The sequence below is a fragment of the Lepidochelys olivacea genome (assembly GCF_965140295.1).
Source record: "Lepidochelys olivacea isolate rLepOli2 genome assembly, chromosome: 4".
NCBI lineage: Eukaryota > Metazoa > Chordata > Testudines > Cheloniidae > Lepidochelys > Lepidochelys olivacea.
Window position 1 is genome coordinate 39,674,589 of NC_140414.1, and position 23,091 is coordinate 39,697,679.

At 40.9% G+C, this 23,091-nt stretch overlaps 1 protein-coding gene across 9 annotated transcripts in view; it reads right to left on the reverse strand.

Annotated features, from left to right (window-relative positions):
* Positions 1–22,643, reverse strand: part of ELOVL6 (ELOVL fatty acid elongase 6) — a 184,280-nt gene extending 161,637 nt beyond the window's left edge. For 2 of the 9 annotated variants that reach the window (XM_084625351.1, XM_084625358.1), the window contains exons 1-5: positions 22,524–22,643; positions 15,486–15,634; positions 13,530–13,775; positions 12,650–12,772; positions 7,087–7,209 (exon numbers count right to left, since the gene is read on the reverse strand). Coding sequence is in view for 3 of the 9 variants with exons in the window: in XM_084625353.1 (XP_084481479.1) it covers positions 12,650–12,699 (50 nt within the window). In the remaining 6 variants the exon portion in view is untranslated. Of the gene's footprint in view, positions 1–7,086; positions 7,273–12,649; positions 12,773–13,529; positions 13,776–15,485; positions 15,635–22,523 lie in introns of all 9 variants that reach the window. The other 7 variants (XM_084625353.1, XM_084625350.1, XM_084625349.1 and 4 more) reach the window with 7 other exon arrangements.
* Positions 22,644–23,091: the final 448 nt, after the last annotated feature.

The window sequence follows — 23,091 nt, forward strand, 5'->3', positions numbered from 1 at the left end:
CAGGACTACCTCTATAGTAAGCAAATTCAGGTGCTCAGCACTTCTGAAAGACAGGCTCATGGCACCCCAAGCTCGACAGCCAAAACGCAAGGCATCCAGACTTACTGGCCACTTTTGAAAACGTTGGTCTAGGAGTCTGCTTCAAAGCCCAATGAAGTCAAAGGGCTCGGACTTGGGTCTCCCACTGGGCTATAGAGTCATCTCACACTCTCTCTGGACCAATAAATATTTAAGAATTTAATACAAAGGGAACAGACTCAACAGGAGAGTTTGAGACACCTAACTCCAGGCCATGTCTGGCTGTGAATCACAAGTAAAGGGAGGCATCTCCCTCCCACCAAGAGTTAGCACCTCAGTCCCTGCGGGAGGTGGGGCTTAGGGCACAAACTTTGCCTTGGCATGTCTTACTGGCTAGCTTAGGCAGCTCCCCACTCAGCTAGCTGGTGTTTTTGAATCCCATTGTTAGGTGTCCAACTGTCCCCAGGCATTGTAACGAGAGCTTAACTCAGAGTTGAGCATTCCACTGGGTGGCAGAGTGCCTAATGGTAGGTACTACAACACGGAGCCTAACTCTCCTTTGAGGATCTAGCCCTAAGTGGTTTTTGTTTGAATGGTCATGTTCCAATTAGGAAGCATGTGGGGAAGCACGGGAAGAAACATGTTCCTTACATGCAAGCAGGGCGCTACGGTCTGGTATGCTGTACCAGCGAGATATTTATAGCTGGTACGGCGTACCGGAAAGAAGAGCAGCAGAACTTGGGGCCACTGGGTGGCCCCAAGCTGGCAGCTCCTCTGGCGCAGCTGTACCACCCCCAATCCTTCCACGCAGGGTCTCCTCTGTCTGTACAGCAGCCCCGCCAGAGGACAGGGCTGGGGGTGGGAGGGCAGTACACCCATACCGGAAGAGCTGCAGGTGTGGGGCCGCCTGGTGGCCCCATGTTCCACTCCTTTCCCCGCTGTGGTTCCCGGAAGAGCACTGTGGTTCAGGGCACTCCCAGGAACCACAGTGGGGAAAGGAATGGGACCCCTAACCCCGCCCTTCCATGGAGCTGCGTGTCCTCAGCCCCACCAGAGGAAAGGGCTGGGGAAGGGGCTACAGCCATCTGAGGAGCTGATGGCATTCTGCTTCTTTCCCCACTGCAGTTCCCGGGAGAGCCCTGAACTGCAGGGCTCTTCCGGGAACTGCAGCGGGGAAAGGAGTGGAACGTGGGGCCACTGGGCAGCCCCATGCCCACAGCGCCTCCAATGTGGGTGCTGTACCACTCCCAAACCCTGCACCCCCAGTCCTGTCCTCCGGCGGGGCTGGCTGCTGTACAGACAGAGGAGATCCTGCATGGAAGGGCTGGGGCGGTACAGCCGTGCCAGAGGAGCTGTGGGCATGGGGCTGCCTGGTGGCCCTGAGTTCTGCTCCTTTCCCTGCTGTGGTTCCGAAGGCGCAGCAGGAGGAGGACAGAGCTCCCCCTCCCCAGGTAAGGGGGGGTGGGGAGGAGTCACGTGCCCCCCGTACTGGTAAGAAATGTATTCCACTTGCACCACTGTTTCCTTCAGGTCAATGCATCTAGGAAGCAAGAAAGAAATTAAAAAAAACATTGAAGATTGCTGTACTCTGGATCTGGCTCTTTCAGGCCACTTCAGCAGAGCTAGGCTAAAGATGAATGTGGAATGGGGGTTGACAGCCACGGTGTTGCTATGAAAAGGGTGGGTAGAAATAAAATTATACATGGTATGTGTTATGGATAGTACGGTCATCCTAGAACTGTAAGGAGCTCTATTGTTTCTTTTCTCCTGATGAAGATAAAAGGTCAGAAGGAAATGTACAAAGAGTGTCAAAAATGTGCATGAAAGGGAGCAATTGAGCATGTATTTCGAATAGGGCTCTTTTCATGGAATTTAAAGATTTTGTAAAAGCAATCTTACATAATGGAGATTTTATATAGGGTTTTTTCACAATATATACAATGAACTCACGGGAAAAAGAGATCCCAGCCATTTATGGTTAAATTACTCTCAGTTGTGCAAATAACCTTTGTCAACTGTGAAACTGGATAATTTTAACTAACATTTGTGAAAGAACGATTTTAGCAATTACAATGACAGCTGAAAACAGGCTTCTGTAGGTCTGTGCATAAGTGAATCGCATGAACTGTTCTTTCTTTATTAGATATCTGGGAGCTCAGCTCATTTCTAGATTGTGTGCATTTTTTGGTTTGGTGCCAAAACTAAATTCCAGGTGAAGCTGAATAGATTCAAACTTGCAAGGAAACCCACAAAGTTTGACCTGTGAAACCAGAGGAGATAGTTTTCATACCACCCTATTCCTGACATAATTCCTATGAACTTAATTGTCACCTATGGGGGAAGGGTTACCTATAGGTAACCACTAGTGATAGGGTACAGATTAGTTGGCTTGGAAACTAGATCCAGGTGTTGAGAAAGTTATTGCTCAGGACTCCAGGTTTTAGCCAAACTACAGCAGTTGTCTGGGTGTGGCTTCTATACCAAAGTGGTGGGAATCTTGCAAAAACAGCTACTCTCATGAGACTTCCAGCATATCTGCTTCCCCCAGCTCACCAGTGTTGTTCCCTGGGAGCAGGGTGCACAAGTTTCCTATCCATATCCACATCTGTAGGAGAATGCTGGCTACTCACCTCCACAGCTTCCATAAGTCCAATAGAGATCTGTCAAAGCATGGTAGCCAGTCTGTTTTTCAGCCTTCCCCACACAATTAGGACAGTGCTCCTGCTCCGCACTGCTACTGGAACTACAAATCCCAGAAACCCTCATTCTATCCTTGGGGAGAGAGCTTTATTCCACTTCTGAATCTGGGAAATGGAATAAAACACTGGGTGAGATCCAAAAATCAGGATCTGGCATTCCAGAGCCAAACAATTCCCAAAGTCAAAGACGTTCAGATAAATAGCTCTAGTTTAGACACATCTCAATGGTAGGGTACTTCCTCTCTGAGCCAGAGCTGTCTCAGCCACTGTGAATCACGCTCATTAATTGTGGACCAAGAAATTTACTATATTCTTACTTTTTAATTATAAAAAGATTGAAAATCAGCCATTTAAATTCAGGAAACAATATTTGTACTGTCTGGGTAGATACAAAGAAAAGGAATTGTACTGTGTATGCAGCACCCTATAAACTAGATACAGATGGATGTGTATATGCATAGACTCCAAAATACTGGGCCAGATCCTTGGCTGGGATAAAAGTACAATAGCTCCACTGAAGTTAAAAGAGCCATGTCAATTTACAGCAGCTAAGAATCTGACTCATAGTTGTTAGATTGTTCTGAAAGATTTTTGTTGCTGGAAAGTAAAATCCACAGAGCCTTTGAACTGACTCTTCCTTTCCATACTTCCCTGTATACACACCTTTGCAACTTCCATTAGCGGCAGTGGAAGCTGAGCATGATTCATGGAGCATGATTCCCATTATCACCCATTTTGTGGATAGAGGACAACATTCTCCAGAGCTGTCAAGACAGCATCTTTCAGGAGCCCTTTATGTACTTAGAAACGTATATGCATGCTATACTATGTGGCCACCTTAAAAATCTGTTACATTTTTTAAATAGCAGAATCTCCCTACTTGTTAACACAAAAAAAGCCTTATTCCAAATTATTAAAAACGTAAACAACAAAACAAAAACTACATACTTTGCTCTCCACACCTAATACAATGAACATCTCACACAGATTTCTTTCAAACATGTATTTGGAAATGAGGCTGTTTCACAGCTAGATCACATGGTTGAATTTAATGAAGCCACAATCAAGGCCAGCACTGAATTAACTATTCTTAGAGGGTAATGCCACAAATTCCTCCAGATAGTACCAATGGTAATTAAATTCTGGTACCTCCAAAATAAATGATGTTTGGCACTTACAATTGTTAGTAGTTACAGATTAGCCTTTGGGGGCTGGACCAAATATTTTCTCATCTGAATTCAGGCCCATTGTACTACAGAAGAAAGATGAGCAAAGATAATTAGAAAGTAGTGGGGGGGAAATGCACTGCTTTAAACTAATGGCTAACTTTCTCTCTCCTGCAAATCACTCATAGTAAAGTGATGGCCAAATGCTTGGTGCTGAATCAGCTGTGGCAGGCATACTGTACTGCACATATATGGCACAGCTCTATTTGATTTTATATTTACCATAGTACATAGTTTGATGTGAAAAGGGTCCCAAACATGTAGGGTGAACCTTCACTGTTTTTCCACATAGAGAAAGAATATAGTCCATATATGAATCTATTAGCACCAAGTGTAGGGTGTTTCACTGCCTTGGGCTAACTGGAAATTATACCCCTGCTCTAGGATCACAGTTACGCAACTCAATGAAGAACCACAAAATATTTTGCTGCCTTCATTGATCTCCTGTTCTGCTTGCATGACTGACCTGGCCCTGCTTACTGTAGTTTGGTACAAGTGGGAAAGGCAGACTTTGCCCACATATATACGGCACTGTCAAATACTGAATGAAATAGTAATACCACACTAATGATAGTATCTCTCATTTCCATTATAGATCTTGGCATCAAGGTTAGTCTGACTCAGCATGCGGTTTCCATTTAGAAGATATAGTTATACCTTTTTCTCATATCGAGTACTATAAGTAGAATTTTGTTGAATCAGTGAGATGGAGCCGTTATAATTTCCAAGACAGCTTCCCACTGTAAAAGAAGTGTGCGACTAAGCAACTTTCAATTTTTACTATGAGAGCCTTCAAATGTGGCAGAAATACCAAAAGTCCATGGGAGTGCTGATATAAACTGGGAGGAATCCCATTGAAGTCAATGGAGATACCCTGATGTACAACCAGTTTATGCCAGTGGAGAGTAAGGCTCCATATGCCTTCTGCACTGTAGCTATATGGATGAAAAGGTGTTTTTATAAGAGTTTATGTTTTTAAAAAGTAAAAGCACTTTTCTAGTTGTGAAGTGAGTGGGATTTTAAAAAAATCAAGCGAATTCGGTGCTCATCAGCAGTTCTTGACTGAAAGACTTGGAAGGTTGTTGTATCCTTGTTGGTTCCAGGTCCCAGATTTCCTGAAAGAATTTTTTCCTGAACCCCCTCTTCCGGCCTTCAAACAACCTTCAACCTCTCCAAGCTCATTGTCAGAAGCAAGCTCCCCACAGATCAGGACACACCAACTCAAAGTGGCACCAGATCCTGCCAGAACAGATGCAAATACTACCATGATCAACACCTTCCACAACACGTTTCAAGATCCATGGGTCCTATGCATGCCTACTACATGTGGTGTACCTCATCCAGTGCTCTAAATGCCCCAACAGCAACTACATGAGTGAAACCAGACAATCACTAGGCTCTCGTATGAGCTCACACAGGAAAATGATAAAAGACAAAAGCACCACAATACTTATATATGAACACTTTTCACAAAGCGATCACTCTTTTTCAAAGGAAACCTGCACAACACTTTCAAAAAAACAAGCCCAGGAGCTTAAATTCATAGTTTTGTTAGACTTTAAAAATCATGGAATGAATAGAGCCACGGGCACAGGTTGACAGTGCGTTGTGTGAAGTACTTCCTCATGTTTGTTTTAAATCTGCTGTCTATTACTTTCACTGTTCTTGCGTTATGTGAAGGGTAAGTAACACTTCCCTATTCACTTTCTCCATACCATTCATGAATGTATAGCTCTCTAATATATCCACCCTTAGTCATCTCTTTCTAAGAGGAACAGTCCCAGTCCTTTTAACCTCTCTCATATTGAAACTGTTCCAGACCCCAAATAATTTTTGTTGCCCTTCTCTATACCTTTTCCAATTCTAATATATTTTTTTGAGATGGGGCAACCAGAACTGTATGCATTAGTCAATGTGTGGGTGTACCATGGATTTATATAGTTGCATTATGATATTTTCTGTCTTATATCTATTCCTTTTCTAATGATTCCTAACATTCTATTAGCTTTGACTGCCACTGCACATTGTGGTTAGTTCTCTGAAAACATCTGCTCACTGACCCCAAGATCTCTTTCTTGAGTGGTAACAGCTAATTTAGACCCCATCATTTTATATGTTTAGTTAGGATGATGCTTTCCAATGCGCATTACTTCGTGCTTATCAACACTAAATTTCAGTTGCCCAGTCAACCTGTTTTGTGAAACCCCTTTGTAAATCTTTACAGTCAGCTTTTGACTTAACTATCTTGAGTTATTTGTATCATCTCCTAACTTTACCACTTCACTGTACATCCCCTTTTCCAGATCATTTATGAATGTGTTTGAGAGTCTGTACTCTTATGTTCACCCTTATTATGATACCTCACAAGACATACTTTGTACAAAATGTATCATTTGAAAACTCAATCTGCTGAATATTAGTGTGATGGTAAAATATGCATTGTAACATTGTATGTAATGTTATAAGATTCTGCTCTATGGGATTACTAAGGCCATGTCTACACTGCGCATGAAAGTTGATCTAAGCTATGCACTTTGAGTTACATTAATAGCGTAAAAAGAAAAGGAGTACTTGTGGCACCTTAGAGACTAACCAATTTATTTGAGCATGAGCTTTCGTGAGCTACAGCTCACTTCATCAGATGCATGCCGTGGAAACTGCAGCAGACTTTATATATACACAGAAAATATGAAAAAATACCTCCTCCCACCCCATTGTCCAGCTGGTAATAGCTTATCTAAAGTGATCATCAGGTGGGCCATTTCCAGCACAAATCCAGGTTTTCTCACCCTCCACCCCCCCACACAAATTCACTCTCCTGCTGGTGATAGCCCATCCAAAGTGACAACTCTTCACACAATGTGCATGATAATAAAGTTGGGCCATTTCCTGCACAAATCCAGGTTCTCTCACCCCCTCACCCCCCCTCCCAAAAACCACACACACAAACTCACTATCCTGCTGGTAATAGCTCATCCAAAGTGACCATTCTCCCTACAATGTGCATAATTAAGGTGGGCCATTTCCAGCACAAATCCAGGTTCTCTCACATCCCCCCCACCCCCATACACACACAAACTCACTCACTCTGAAACCTGTCATTAATAGCGTAACTCAAGTCAACATAGCTTAGATCTACTTACTGCGGGGTCCACACTACACGATGTCAACTGGAGATGCTCTTCCATTGACTCCTTATTCTTCTCGATCCGGTGGAATACAGGAGAGCTAACAGCGGTCGATTTAGCGGATGTCCACTAGACCTGCTAAATCAACCACCAATTCATCGATCACCACAGTGTCAATCCTCGGGTAAGTGTAGACAAGCCCTTAGTTTAGAAAAGCAGGCACAGATCAGTTCTTCAGAAGCAAACAACAAATGGATGCCTCAGTCAGGTATCAACATAACCAAGCGGGCTATAACCTGAGTAAGCGGCCAATCTTTGGCAGGAAGAAGGGTGTAAGTGACTAATTTACATATTGGCAAAGACACAGCTCGGGTTCCCATCCCACAGATCTCCTGTCACCTGAATCCCAATGGGAGATGTCCCTCAAGGAGGGGAGAAAGGTACAAGAAGAGAGATCAAATCCCACAAATCACCTCTCTTCCATTCCTCTCTGCTCATGGCAGCAACAGTGCCTGAAGAAACACTGAACTGGGGTGGGGGGAAAGAGGGTCCTGGCTGGGAGGCTTCCAGACCATAAAAACTCCAAAGAGCATGTGGTGAGAAAAACCTATGCTTTGAATTCATTTAGATTGCTAAATTAGGTATTAGTTTGCATTTTATTTTCTTTAAAAAAAAGAAAAAGGAGTACTTGTGGCACCTTAGAGGCTAACAAATTTATTTGAGCTGTAGCTCACGAAAGCTTATGCTCAAATAAATTGGTTAGTCTCTAAGGTGCCACAAGTACTCCTTTTCTTTTTGCAAATACAGACTAACACGGCTGCTACTCTGAAACCTTTATTTTCTTTGTAACCAATTCCGATTATGTCTCACTACTAGTAATCATTTAAAAATCTCTCTTTCTTTAGTTAATAAACTTGTTTTATCTAAACAGTGTGTGTTTGGAGTGAAGAGTTTGAGAACCTCCACTTCAGATAACAGAGTTTGTGTATATCATTTGATGAAATAATGGATGGACAGACTTTCTTTGAGCTTGTATTGTCCATCGAGATCTGGGCAGTTCAAAATGCACATTTCTGGGGGAAGGTCTGGGACTGGGTATTTGCTGGTGTTGCCCTGTAATGTAATTCGTGAGTGACAGGCCAGAACATTCATGTAATTCAGTGAGTGTCAGTTACATGCTAGAGGCTGCAAGTGAGATGGACCAGGAGTGGTTGCACTCACAGCAAAGCAGTATAAAAAGCACTCCAGGTTGGAAATTTGAGGGGACCCAACTGTCCAGATTGTACTCTGCCTGGGTAATGTTACAGTGTTGAACAGCACAGGTCTCAGTCCAGTAGAGACCCTTGGGACACCCTGCTATTTATCTCTCTCCATTGTGCAAACTGACCATTTATTCCTACCTTTTGTTTCCCATTTTTTAACCAGTTATTGAACCATGAGAGGACCATCCCTCTTATCCCATGGCTGCTTACTTTGCTTAAAAGCCCTTGGTGTGGGACCTTATCCAAGGCTTTCTGAAAGTCCAGGTATACTAAATCTACTGGATTGCCCTTATTCAAATGCTTGTTGACCCCCTCAGAGAATTCTAGTAGATTGCTGAGGCATGATTTCCCTTTACAAAAGCCACATTGACTCTTCCCCAACATATTGTGTCCATCTATGTGTCTGATAGTTCTGTTTTTTACTACAGTTTCAACCAATTTGCCTGGTACTGAAGGTAGGTTTGCTGGCCTGTAATTGCCAGAATCACCTCTGGAGACTTTTTTAAAAATCGGCATTACATTACCTATCCTCCAGTCATTTGATACACAGGCTTATTTCAGGTTTCAGAGTAACAGCCATGTTAGTCTGTATTCGCAAAAAGAAAAGGAGGACTTGTGGCACCTTAGAGACTAACCAATTTATTTGAGCATGAGCTTTTGTGAGCTGATGAAAGTGATGCTGATGATCCGATGAAGTGAGCTGTAGCTCACGAAAGCTCATGCTCAAATAAATTGGTTAGTCTCTAAGGTGCCACAAGTCCTCCTTTTCTTTTTAGGCTTATTTCAGTGACAGGTTACATACCACAGTTAGTAGTTCTGCAATTTCATCTTTGAGTTCCTTCAGAACTCTTGGGTGAATACTGTTTGGCGCCGGTGACTTTTTACTGTTTAATTTATCAATTTGTTTCAAAATTTCTTCTCTTGACACCTCAATCTGGGAAAGTTCCTCAGGTTTGTCACATAAAAAAATGAAAGGTGCACGTGTGGTAATCTCCCTCACATCTTCTGTAGTGAAGACTAATGCATAGAATTGATTTAGCTTCTCTGCAATGGCAATGTCTTTTCTGAGTGTTTCTTTAGTAGCTTGACCATCCAGTGACCCCACTGATTGTTTGACAGGCTTCCTGATTCTGATGTACTTAAAAAAAAATTTGCAGTTAGATTTTGTGTCTTTTGCTAGTTGCTCTTCAAATTCTTTTCTGGTCTGCCTAATTATATTTTTACACTTGACTTGCCAGAGTTTATGCTCCTTTCTATTTTCCTCAGTAGGATTTGACTTCCAGTTTTTAAAGGATGCCTTTTTGCCTTTAACTGCCTCTTTTACTCTGTTTAGTCATGGTGGCATTTGTTGGCCCTCTTACCCCAAATAAATTTTAAAAAGGTATGAATTTATTTTGAGTCTATTATAATACCAGGGCACAAAATATATAAGAATGACAGACTAGGTCGCACTGGTGGGGGAGTGGCACTATTTGTGAAAGAATGATAGTCAAATATAGTAATAATTTTAAATGAATCAAACTGTACTATAGAATCTCTATGGGTAGAAATTCCATGCATGAATAATAAGAATATAGTAGTAGGGATATACTACTGACCACCCGACAGTTTGATTCATTTAAAATTATTACTATATTTGACTATCATTCTTTCACAAATAGTGCCACTCCCCCACCAGTGCGACCTAGTCTGTCATTCTTATATATTTTGTGCCCTGGTATTATAATGTTTTAAATAAATAGTTTCCATGCTTGCAGGCCTTTTACTCTTGTGACTGTTCCTTTTAATTTCTGTTTAACTTTTTCATTTTTGATTAGTTCCCCATTTTGAAGTTAAATGCTACTGTGGTGGCTTTCTTTGATATTTTCACCCCACAAGGATATCTGATTTAGTTATATTATTGTTGTTCTTAGTGAGCGGTTCAGCTATATTCACCTTGTGGACCAGATCCTGTGCTCCACTGAGGACTAAATCTAGAATTGACTGTTCCCTTATGGGTTCTAGGATGAGATGGTCAAAGAAGCAGTTATTAATGGCGTCTAGAAATATCATCTCTGTATCCAGGCCAGTGGTGACATATGCTCAGTCAATATGGGGATAGTTGAAATCTGCCATCAGTGCAGGATTTTCTTTTAGCCTCTCTAACCTCCCTGAGCATTTCAGTCACCATCACCATCCTGGTCGGGTGGTCAGTAGTATATCCCTACTACTATATTCTTATTATTCATGCATGGAATTTCTACCCATAGAGATTCTATAGTACAGTTTGATTCATTTAAAATTATTACTATATTTGACTATCATTCTTTCACAAATAGTGCCACTCCCCCACCAGTGCAACCTAGTCTGTCATTCTTATATATTTTGTGCCCTGGTATTACCGTATCCCATTGATGATCATCTTTCCATTAAGTTTCTGTGATGCCTATCACATAAATATCCTCATTTAATACCAAGTACTCAGGTTCACCCATTTTAGTGGTTAGGCTTCTAGTATTTGTGTACAAGCACTTATAACATTTGTAAATATTTGGTTGTCTGTCTTCATGGACAATGACATTGAATAATCAGTCATTGCATATTAGCCATTTCAAGCAACTGAAATATTCAGAGCAAAGCAGAATGTGCTGGACAAATGAGCTGGTTTTAAATCCTGTCCTAGCACTGCGAGAGTAAAATGGCCTATAGCAGTCTGATAGTGGTAAGACGGAGTCTACTATATAGCTAGAAGGGTTTTTTGGGGGTAAACCACATAGTATCACTCAAAGGAGGAAGAACTACACCAAAGTCTGTAATTAAAATAGTAACAGTGGAAGTAGCAGTTCAGAATACAAGCCTACTGCCTTCTTTACTGTAAACACAGTTATATAATCCTATTATACAGAAGTATTTTTCACAGCCTGCTTCTGTATCTGCCAGCCAAGTATACAGATACCTTGCCCAGGATAAATAATCTGCAGGTGTTCTTCCTGATAGATTTGATTGCCTGGGGTTACTCATGTACCCGAGACTCAATGTTCAGGAAGCTTTTAATAAATGGAGTCCAAGGAAAGGAAAGAAAAAATTATGCCGGCAGTATTAAAGCAATAGAAGAGCTCCCCCAGGTATTATTGTGCAAGAGTTATGCATCAGTCGAAAACAAGAGTAAAATAAACTGGAAGTCTCCAGACTAAGGGGTGCTGGTTACAGATGTAACTAGGGAGAGAGATTAAGGCTACCTGGGAACTAGATACACCATTATGTGTCTCCCATCTGCTTGCTGCCCTTCTCCTCCACCAAGCCAACCCGGTGGCTACCCTCCTCAGTTCCCCCAGCCCCATACTCTTTAATTCTGTATTTGGGCCACTTAAAGGCATGAATTCCAACATTTGCACAATGAACAACAGGGACAATTATGACACATAAGTCTTTTTCCCCAACAAAGAGTCAGAATTACTCCTGCTGTCTGGTGGTCAGGGCAGTAGGGATGAGTGACTTAGAAGGATTTTGAAGGGTCTCGTTGCCATTAGCCAAGCAGCAGGACTCTTTCCAGCAGTGAATACTGGCCCCAGGATTTCAAGGAACCACGGATACGTCTGTCCCTGCATAAATCATAGCAACTGCTGGATAACTATTGATACATGTCCCCTGCTTGGATAGCTGTTGCATCTACCTCAGGTAAAACCAGACAAAGAAGGATCCACTCAAGCCCAGAAATAGAATTGAGAGTCAGTTGGCCTGCTCTGAACCTTTGAATGCAGAAAATAATAGTAAATCAAGAGATACGTAGATCCTCAAATAATCTGAGATAAAGGCTCCAGAGCTGAGATTCTAGAAGTGTTCCCAACTAAGCGGGCAATTGTAATCAGACTATTATGGAGATCACAGAGGGCTTATTTTCTGATAGCCTTAAAAAATGTCACAATTAACTTTAGGTGCTGTGACTTGTGTGTCTATTGTGAGACGTCAAGCTTAAGTTATGGACACTTCCCCCAGTTTGCAGTAAATGGATTTTGAGTGCCTGCACAAGGTCTGTAGGTATTTGAAGGAGGAAGGGGTATGAACCAAGCTGCAATGGATTTCTCTAACAAAAAGCATTGAGTGCAGTACATGCATAAGGCAACGTTGTTAACATGAAGTTCCCCTCATTGAGGCTAAAGAAGACTGAGAACAGGAAAGGAAGCGTTTCCCCAAAGGCTAGCTCCATGAAAATTGTGCTTGATATTCAAGTATTCAAGATATTCAAGTATTCAAGTTTTATCCAAAACTAGATGCTACTACCAAATCAAATGAGAGTTTCTAAAGCAAAATGTATGAACAAATCAGTAATCACCAACCTGCACCTTGTATTGAAGATTTCCCGTAACAGAACTGGTGCCATCCTCATCAACAGATCATGAAGCAGATGATCATCTTCAGTATTATGGCTGAGCCCGATACAGATCAAGCTACATCCTTGTCTAGGTGGAATAGAAGAAATGTGGATCATGGAGGCAGTAAAAATAGAAAACAGAAACAGGAGGGATAACATTCTTCAAAATAGCACTACACTACTGAGAGTACTGATCCAAGACACTAGTATATACAATGGTGATACTGGAGCCTTTAAGGGCATTGTTATAGTGGCTATATTATTACTTGGGATATCTTAAATATCTAATAATAGGCATTTCAAAGAATTTTATGGCGTAGCAAAAAAAAAAAAAAAAAGGAAGCAATTTATCCACTCTTCATCTTGTGGCATAATATATTGGAGATCAAACTTTTCCCAAAAAAGGGATTTTCAGCTTTCCAAAAAAATGGTTCCTATTTTTGAGCTATGTTTGGCCTATATTTCTGCCTGGTAGAACTTCACTGAAATTAGGACTAATAATATATGCACAAATTGTGGCATTATCTTTACAAGAGCCCTTATTAAGTCCAGCTGTTGTAACTAATTAGACCAGTATTCTAATCCTGGACCTAATGCTCCCAAACACTTATGCAGTGAGTAGAATTAAGTATGTGTGTAAATGTTTGCAGGATCAAGTCCTATCCAGTGTGTTACGGTGTCATTACAGGGCACTGAATAAAAGAGGAGCACAAAATTAAAACAAGGATAAAAAAAGAGGTTAGGCTTACAGCAATCAGAGGAGCAATGTAAACACTTCAAAACTATTGCTTGGAGTACTGGACACCAATTAATATTTTATGAGAATAGAACATATATTTACTTACAATTCTCTTGGCAGTTTTCAAGGAAGACTCCTCATCCCGTTGTCAAAGCTGCAACATTAGAGAAGGATCACTGCACTGTGCCATGTGTACTTGGCTTGCCCTCAATTGATTATATATATTTACAAAAAGAAAAGGAGTACTTGTGGCACCTTAGAGACTAACCGATTTATTTGAGCATAAGCTTTCGTGAGCTACAGCTCACTTCATCAGATGCATATCGTTGTAGGAAAAGATTTGCAAAAACCTCTGAAATAAAACAGAAGAAAGGTTAGTGGTGAATGTGTCTCTCATATTTTCCATGTCCTGGTGTTGCCAAATGCATACTCATGGCACAGAATCAATCAATAAAATAAGAAAATTAAATACAAAGATACATTAGAACTCATTGCCAAAAGCCATATAACTTTGTAGTGGAAATCCAAATTAACAACCATAAAAACCTAACTGCAGTCTCACCACCACCCACACACCAAAGCCCCCTGCCTCCCACAACACACACACACACACACACACACACACAGAGAATAGTGTAAATCATGTAGACAAGCCCTAAGCTTTGAACTCATGTGGGCATTTCTATATTATTATATGGAAGAAAGGTAGGACTTCTACACATAATCATCTTTGGGATCAGCACCAACGCATAGAAGCACATTATACATACAGCACAAATATACAGTATGCACATGTTATTTACAAAATAGTAAGAAAAAAGGCAAATTGAAATGCCAACCAATTGTTTTCTATTTTTATTTGCACATTTAATTTGGTTTCTCTTGTATTAGGATCTACTGAATACATCTATTTTTAGGTTAATTAGACTTAAGATTAGATTAATTGAGTGAGCCATATTGTCCATATATATCTAAGGGGAGACAACAAAAAAAAATCTTTTGGAAATAAGGATAGATTAAAAAACCCAGACACAGCTCATATAGCTTTACCCAGGAATCTTAATAGGTTCTTGCTGCTCTATGAGTAGGTAATATTCCTCTGGCTTAGAAAATTCATTTCTCCACCCAAAATCTGTTATTTATATTTCTGTGCTTATGTACAGAAATATTTAACATGACAGAAAATAAAAGGTCCAGCAGGCATCCAGGTAATCTGTCATATTTCTTACTACTGTTAAATAGAGAAATTCAAACACTGGTGATTACCCTATGAGTTTAAAAAGAGCATGTTGGATCAAATACTGATTTTAGCACTTTAGTAATCTGGAACAACTGCACTGATTCCATAGAGTCTTACCATATCTTTGAGAGTCCCTTTTACGTTCTATAGTGACTCCTCAGTCATTTATATTCTGTGAATTATTGAAATGTGTTCCATATAAAACTTGCACTTGGCCCTTTGCACAGAGTTATAATTGTGGATGTACATTCAAGAATGCTATAAATAGCCATTGCCCTCTAATTGAATACAGCCTTGATATAGTGAGCTAAGAGATGAGACAAACTATACCGGGGTCTTTAAGCTTCTGATTTAAAAACTAAATGAATGCAATTTCCTTTAAGAAGAGAAGTGGTCAGACAAAAAATTCTCATTAAACAATGCTTACAAACTGAAACAGAAAAGAGCACTGTTGCACAGACCAAACAAACAGAGCTTTACAATAATGGCAGGAATCCAGCAAACATGGGAGTGTGTTACTGGGCCAATTAGATCAGCCAATACTGTAAAAATATGAAGGTCAAGCCAATTATAGTGGCTGGCAGACCTAGGAGAATTAATTAGATCCTAAAAATGATTTTCTGAAGAAGAAATAAAAAGGGAGAGAGAGAGAGAGAGGAGAACATTAAACCCAACAGACAAACTCAAATAAAGTGTTAAGGGGTAGGAAAAAAAACAAACAAATTAACACAGGCACACAAATTTAAGACAACACAGGAAGCATTTTTAGCAGTAGCCCTTGTCATGCACATTCAACTTACGACAGAGAGATTCACAACTTACTGCTGTGATTGGTCAGTCTCATGCTTCCTGAGGATGTCAAGCACATGAAGTAAATCTTACACTAGACGAAAACCTGGTTGTGTCAAAACTGAGTGCGCTTGCTGGATGAGCATTACAGTAGAGTGCCTTACGCCAAGCAGAGTTCAGACCTTTAAAAGAGAAAAGTGCAAGACTCCATGAAGTCCATTATAAGAAGGACTTTGCTATTTGTAATTGATATTGCATGGAAATAGGGTGACCAGATGTCCCAATTTTATAGGGACAGTCCTGATATTCAGGGCTTTTTGTTACAAAGGCACCTATTATCCGCCCCCCCCCCCATCCCAATTTTTCACACTTGCTAACTGGTCACTCTACATGGAAAGCACTCAAGATACTGCAGTGACAGGTGGCAGAATAAAGTCCTAAAATAGATAGGCTCTTATTTGCAATGAGGTAGACTTTTAGTTCTGAGTTATTTTCAAAGTTCAGTATTAGGTCGATGAATTCTTTTTCAATAGAACAGTAATGGGTTTTAATGTCACAGGTAATAATTAAAACTCTCTCATCTACTTTTGAAGGAGGAAAAAAATGCTGGGTAACATTTTCAAATTAGCTTAAGTGACTTAGGATCCTATGTCCCATTTTCAAAAGTCACTAAAGAAGTTCATGGGATCTGAGGCTCTGAAAATGGGATGTAAGGAGAGCTTTTGAAAAGTTTGCCCAGTGTCTTAAGATGTTAAGATACTGGGGTTTTTGGCAGCAGTTGGAGAGGATAGCCCAAATTTTCTGCTGGCAAAATGACCCTGAAATCAGCAGCATTACGCTTGCAGAGAATTTGACTCATTGTTAGGAGGGATACAAAAACAGCAAGAAAGCTGAGCAGTCATAAAGGACCTGATCTAACTCCCCCTGACTTCAGTGGACATTGGATCAGGATAAAAACTTATTGGGAGAAGAGCACTAGGAGACGGGGGCTGGAGTGAGGCAGAGAAAGAGGAGACTGAGTGTTGTATTAAGAAATACTACTAATTATTAAACAATTCTTAAGCTTCCTAGGGATCTATTCAGAGGAAAACATATTTATTATTTACTGTAACTATCGACAAACTAGGTGTTCTGCGCAGTCATACGCTTGTAAGTTAGTCAAGCCCAAAATGGAACTCATAATGTTAATCAAAGAACTGAGTGATGCTATGATTTTAAAGGTAGAGTAATTTTAGATTCCTGATGTATCAAAAAATGGTTTTAAGGATTCCTAAATTAAAAGTATTTATTTGTTCGGTAGCATTATCTCTTCGCTTTTCCATTAATGAAACCTCTTGAAAATAATAAAAACAACCACCAACAACAACCATCATGTGAAAGGGCAGTAGCCAGCTAGAAGAGCAGAAGAGTTCACTAGCAGAATATGCATCTCAGATACTGTCCCTAGCCTAGCTAATGCATGAGGTCCTTTCACAGGAAAGCAATGGTGAACACAGATGCCAGAGGACAGCACTCCCTTTAGACAATACATTTGCAGACATTATAACGTATTTGCTGAGAGCAAGATAGACCCACTTCCCTTTAACCTGACCTCCCATCTTAAGAGTTGCCAGGCCTCCATCCTCAGCTGCTAAGGTGCAGACCTGGTGGTGTCAGTTTTTGAGTTCTTTAGTGTGTTAGGTGAAGGGGGAAAAAATGCTAATTTCTTGTAGCAAAATGGCCAATTTTAATGGACTCTCTCAATTAGCAAGAGGAAAAAACTTTCTGCTTGTACATTTCCAATTCTTCAGGCCACACTCTCCCACATACTGGTTCTCCTTTTCTTCAAGTACCAGTCCTAAAACCAAAGACATGAACTCTCTAAATGTAATCCTCATTTTATCACTGGACACTACAGTGAGCCCTGGCATAAATCCAGCCCTGATTGGTGATTAGCAGATTATTGCTCTATCTTCCTGACTTTCCCAAAAGAGAAGCTATATACACTGTAGAAACTTTCCACACATAGAATTTCAAAAATATGAGAATATTCCCTGCAGTGATTCTTAAGGTTAGATGTGAACATGTGAAATTTTAATTCTAACCATACCACTTTGATCTAAACACATTTCTTACAATACATATCACTGTTTTACAAAGAGACTTGTCATTACACATACAAATGATTTATGTTCAAAGTGTTCTCAAATTTCAAGGAATTTAAGAATTGATTATAATTCTAAAGTGTTCAAAAGAATTTTGTACCCAGTTTCATCTTTATTCAGTTCCATATAATTATTGTTTTCTGAATGTGTGTAAACAGATTTTTGCTCCAATAGGCTTCCCTCTGCCATAAAAGAGGTTTAATCAAACTGTCAAGCTTCTCTTCTTTTTTTCTTTGATAAAATATTTATTCTCTGTGTGTACAAAACACATTCAGCTGAATTTAGAGCTATGGGACAACAACAACAAAGGGAAAACATTTTAGCTTTTGAGAACCTATACCACAGCTGCTTTTTGTGTGACATATAAATACGTATATTACACTGGCATATCCTTCCATAAAATTGAATCATGTTGTATTTTATGAAGGGCACTAAATCTAAACTAATTCTTTGCTTCTCCAAGAATCTAACATGTAGTCTTCCAAAACAACAACTGCATCATAAACTGTAGGCTCTCCAAATTGAAACATATCTGTGGTTCTTATTTCACTCTTGAAAGATGAGCTACAGAGATCCTAAACTTGTATTATTTGTACCTGCTGGGAAATCCACATAGCTATTCATCTGGGAAAATTGATGTAGCTGTCAATAATGCTGTTCCACTGCAGATTTATTCTAAAGAATGTACTGCCTATACAAATTTAGACAAAGATAATTTTTCATGTCAGTGTCCTTTTCAGTGTTGGGCAGATAAAAATGAGTCCACAATTATACTAAAATGTAGTCCTACTGTACTTTCAGGGACAGTACAGCACAGACTGTAATGCAGAAGTTAAAGCTACAAAAAAGAAAAAAATCATTCCCCGCCATTCCCAAGCCATCACTGCTGAGCCTATAGTCCCATGTGTGATTGAAGCTACTTTTGGAGCCAAGATCTTGTGCATATTATACTCAATGTATAACCAAAATTCATGTCGCAAATTGATTTGGAATTTGGGCAGATAAAGCTTCGAGTCTATTTTCACGATTGTAAGACATGAGAGACAGTGGGACAAACGGTTTTCAATTACCCCTTTGTATATCCAGAGTAATTCCATTTAAACCATTGAAGTTACTCTGGATTTGCATCAAAAAAAAAATTCATTTACCACATACTGCTGCAACTTATCAGAGGGATATCACCTCCATGTGTGGGGTGAAAGCCTGGCTCCATTGAGGTTAATGATAGTTTTACTACTGACTTCAAAAGGGCCTCAGATTTCAACTTTGGGGTGTATGTACATACATGTATACAGACGTCAGTGAAAACTACTGCGTGATTTCCCAACCAGTAATGTGTTGGGTGCCTAAATATGGCTTTAGGAGTCTAATTTTAGACTCCTATTTTTTGAAAATCTTGCCATAATGCCTAATCAGCATTTTGCAGCTGTCGCTGAGGACAGTATTTCTCTCCTATACTTAGGAGCAGCTTCTTGGATTGCTGAAGCTCATGAAAAGCATGGACTTTCCAAGGCCTAGCTGCCATGAAAGTGCATTTGGGCTGAAGAGAGCTCTGAATAAATTAGCAGATTCATCAGCACTCACTATCAAAAACAGTAAATGAAGGAACTGTCAGTAGTGACCGGACATCTTTGCCATCTGTTGGCTGCTTGGTAACATAAGTGACATGAGATGGTTTAGTCCAGTTCCAAATGGATAGATGCCCACATCACAAAACCTACCACAGTTGGCACCAACTGGCACCATTGTTGGCTGGCAGTCTCTGCACAGAGTCAGAGAACTGACTCAAGCAAGGAGAAGAACTATTCCCTTTCCCCTAGAAGTAGTCCCTTCAGGCCAGGTTGTAACGGAAAGCGACAGTGAGTGAGCTTGCAATGCTGTTGCTTGTATTATACTTATGTGAACGAACAAAAGACTCCAGTCTTCAGGACTCACAATCTGGCACCTTTCACTAGTACAAACACAGGCAAAGAGAAAGAAGTGGAACTAATCATATCACCTTCTCATACAATTAACATTCTGTAAATGGCAGATCTGTACATGGTGACATTTATAGGAGTTGCCAGAACTACAAATCTTGTATTATCCAAAACTTTTTCCAAGAGAAATCAGTAATGGCAAATGAACCACTGAAGGGTTTTGTCCAAACTTGTACATTCCCCCTTCCCCCCACACACCATCTGACTGGAGTGCAAACAACTGGATTTTTGTCTCACTATCCATAACAAAAAGACAAAAAACAATTTGCTTCAAGTCAAACGAAACATTTTGTTTGACTCATTCAGTTTGAGTTTTTTAAATGTTTATTTTAATACTATTTAATAAAACCACATTTTGATTAGAAAAATCAACATGTGTTTCAAAAATGTCAAAATGAAGCATTTTGATTTTTTTTTAAAGAATTCTCCCCCCACACACACACACACCTGAAACAGTTCAGCAAATTCATCATGAATTTTCAAAATGATTTCAGTTGCCCTGAATTTGCACTTTTCAGTGAAAAAAAGCTTTGGCTAAAAAATATTTACCCAGCTCTACTGGCATGTCCCTTATATACATAGGACTTTACCACCATAAGAGCAGGAGTAATAGCTTAATAAGGTCTCTACCAGCTCCACTTACAAACAGTAGTGTCTCACTCTGGGAGTAGCTCCACTGGTATCAGTTATGCTAACTGTAAAGTTAAGCACAACTCAAGAGACGTAAGAGAGGCAAAATCTGGCCTTAAATGTTGAAATGGCTTAGCTGCCAAACTCTATTTTTCTTTTATTTCATATTTTGAAGTGCTGTTTCAAAAAAAAACAACAACAACAACAACAACAAAACCCCAATATCTTTTCAGCAAATGCAAACAAAAACTTACACATCTGATATTAATAAATGTTATCGGGGCAGATACTTGGTAGAAATTGTCATAGTGCCACTGAAGTCAACTAAATATGAATTAGAAACTTTTCAAGAAGTCCCATTGCAATTTGAAGTCAATGGAGCTATGCCACTTTGCACCAGCTGAGGATCACTGCCCCCGGTGAATCTAAGAGTGGTAAGGAAATATAAATGGACCCTTGATTTTGGAACTTGCTGCCCCTTCTTGGTCTGCCAGAGCCCAAAATATGTTAACATTCTAAGCATGACACAGAACCCATCTTTTTTTTTTTTTCCTCTTTGTTCAAAGCTGCTCAAGATGGTATGGGTCGAAATGGATACATTTATGGGCAATCCTTTCTCTATGTTTAAATTGTAATTATTAATATGTGGGATAGATGTCCAGAGCACTGGATGGGAATCTATAGATATATTTTTAAAACTGGAGGGAAAAATAAATGAAATGTTAATATATATGAAATCAACACCCATCACACAAGTGCTGTACACTGAGATCAGGCTTCTTGGAATTCTCATTTAGTTACAAATTTATTTTTGTTACAGTTACCAGGTCTAGTCAACTTGCAGTATTAAAAAGGGCTCCATTACATCACCTACTAATTTTGTTTGTTTCAATTGTCCCTCCACATATAAGATAAATAAGCTTCGCATTGTTCTGAAATGTGAGGTGCAACAATGGGAAATTCCAGCTCCTCTGCTGAGTAACTCAGCCATGGGAGCTCAGAAGGTTGAAGATGAGAGTCCATCTCATGCATCCTTCCATTCTATCTGCTAGCTCTGTTCTGCATAGGTGCTGGAATGACGGGTGCTACCGCACCCCCTGGCTTGAATTGGTTTCCATCATATACAGGGTTTACAATTTAATTCAATGGTTCTCAGCACCCCCACTATACAAATCATTCCAGCGGCCCTGCTGTTCTGCTGAGCTGGCAGGATACTGAAATTGGCAAGGATCCTACACTCTGGTCACTTTAGAGAGCAACATGCTCTTCTTAGTTTCTATGTCTGTTAACGAGAAAAGGAGTTGGCAGGGGTGTCAACTACACACACGCAAGGGCCTGTGATCACAATAAACCCAGTGTATTGGGTTTGCCCTTTGCCCAGTTCAGAGGTTGAGATTTAGTAATAATAATACTCAGTATTCGACTGTGTGCTGAACTTCATATCCTGAAAGTTCTGTGCAGACATTAACTAATGCTAACATCACAGCAGCAGTATCAAACTGGCCAATACTTTTGGAGTTACTTTTCATTAGGTGGGTAAAATTTCCACCCTCTAGCACTAGCCCTTTTGTTTCAGGCTCAGCCAGTGGTGCAAATAGGATTCATTTCTTACCGGCACACGGCACCAGCTAACGGAGGGGGGCTGGCACGTGACCTCCCCATGTGACCACCCCCCTGTGTGACTCCTCACATGATCCCACCCCACCTGCAGCCTGGGGCCCCCCACACTCTCCCCACGATCCATCCCACATTACTGCGGGGGGGGGGGGAGGGAGAGGAGAAGGGGGCTCCCAGTGGGTGGACACGGCACAGCTGCTGTGTGGCCTGCTAAGAGAAGAGGAGAGTTTGCTCTCTGGAACAACAGCCAGTTCACAGTCATACACGCTTGGGAATTGCCAGCAGGAGTTTCAAACCAGCTCCCTCTGACAGCAGAGACTATTTTTTTTCCCCAGACACACTGGCAACCAAGCCCCATGCCGGCAGCTCCTCTGGTGCAGCTGCATTGCCCCTAGCCCCGCCCCCAGCCCTTCCATGCAGCTGCGTCCCCCGAGTCCTGGCCGGGCTCTGTGCAGCCTCCCCACCAGAGGACAGGGCTGGGGTGTGCCGGAGGAGCTGCCGGTGTGGGGCTGCTCGGCTCCACATTCTGCTCCTCCTAAGTCTTTCTGGTAGGCCGTACTGGCTATAAATAGCTTACTGGTACGGTGTACCATACCGCCCTACTTGCACCACTGGGCTCAGCTTCCCCTAACCAGGCTGGTTCCCCCCCTTCTTCCTAGGGGCCCCTACACTGGGGTTCCCCGGCTCTGGCGCAACCTCACCATAAAGTATTCTTCGTCTTTTGTTCTTCTCAATGGCTCCCTGAAACGGCTCTCCTCTGCTGCTCCTGTTTCTCCCTAGGTCTCTCCTTTCTTCCTGAGGCAGTTCTCATCTTACCTCACCTGCCCCTTATCCTGATTGATTCCTCCAGTCTCCTTCCTGCCCTCTCTTAAGCCTAACTGGGGGGAGGGGCACCCTGTGACAATTTCCTTTGTTTAAAAATCTCTCCGTCTTTGGCTTCTGAATGAAAGTGCTATACTAAAAAATTTTAAAGCACTGAATTTTGGGAGGGAAAGAGTTCTAGCAAAGTTTAACTATTGCTCACAAAATAAAACTTCACAGCAAACTGGGTTTAAGGTTAATTGTGGCTATAAAATTGCCAGGAACAGGGAACAACTAGCCTAAGTTCATTCACCTTCTGGAGGGCTGGGGAAAGAGTGCTTAGAACAATTGGGTCTTCTAAGATAGGAGTATCAGCAAATCAAAAAAGTCCTTATGACAGACATGTATGGGCCTGTTTGCCTTTTCAAGTAAGACATCCCAGGGCATTTCATCATTAACCCATACGTT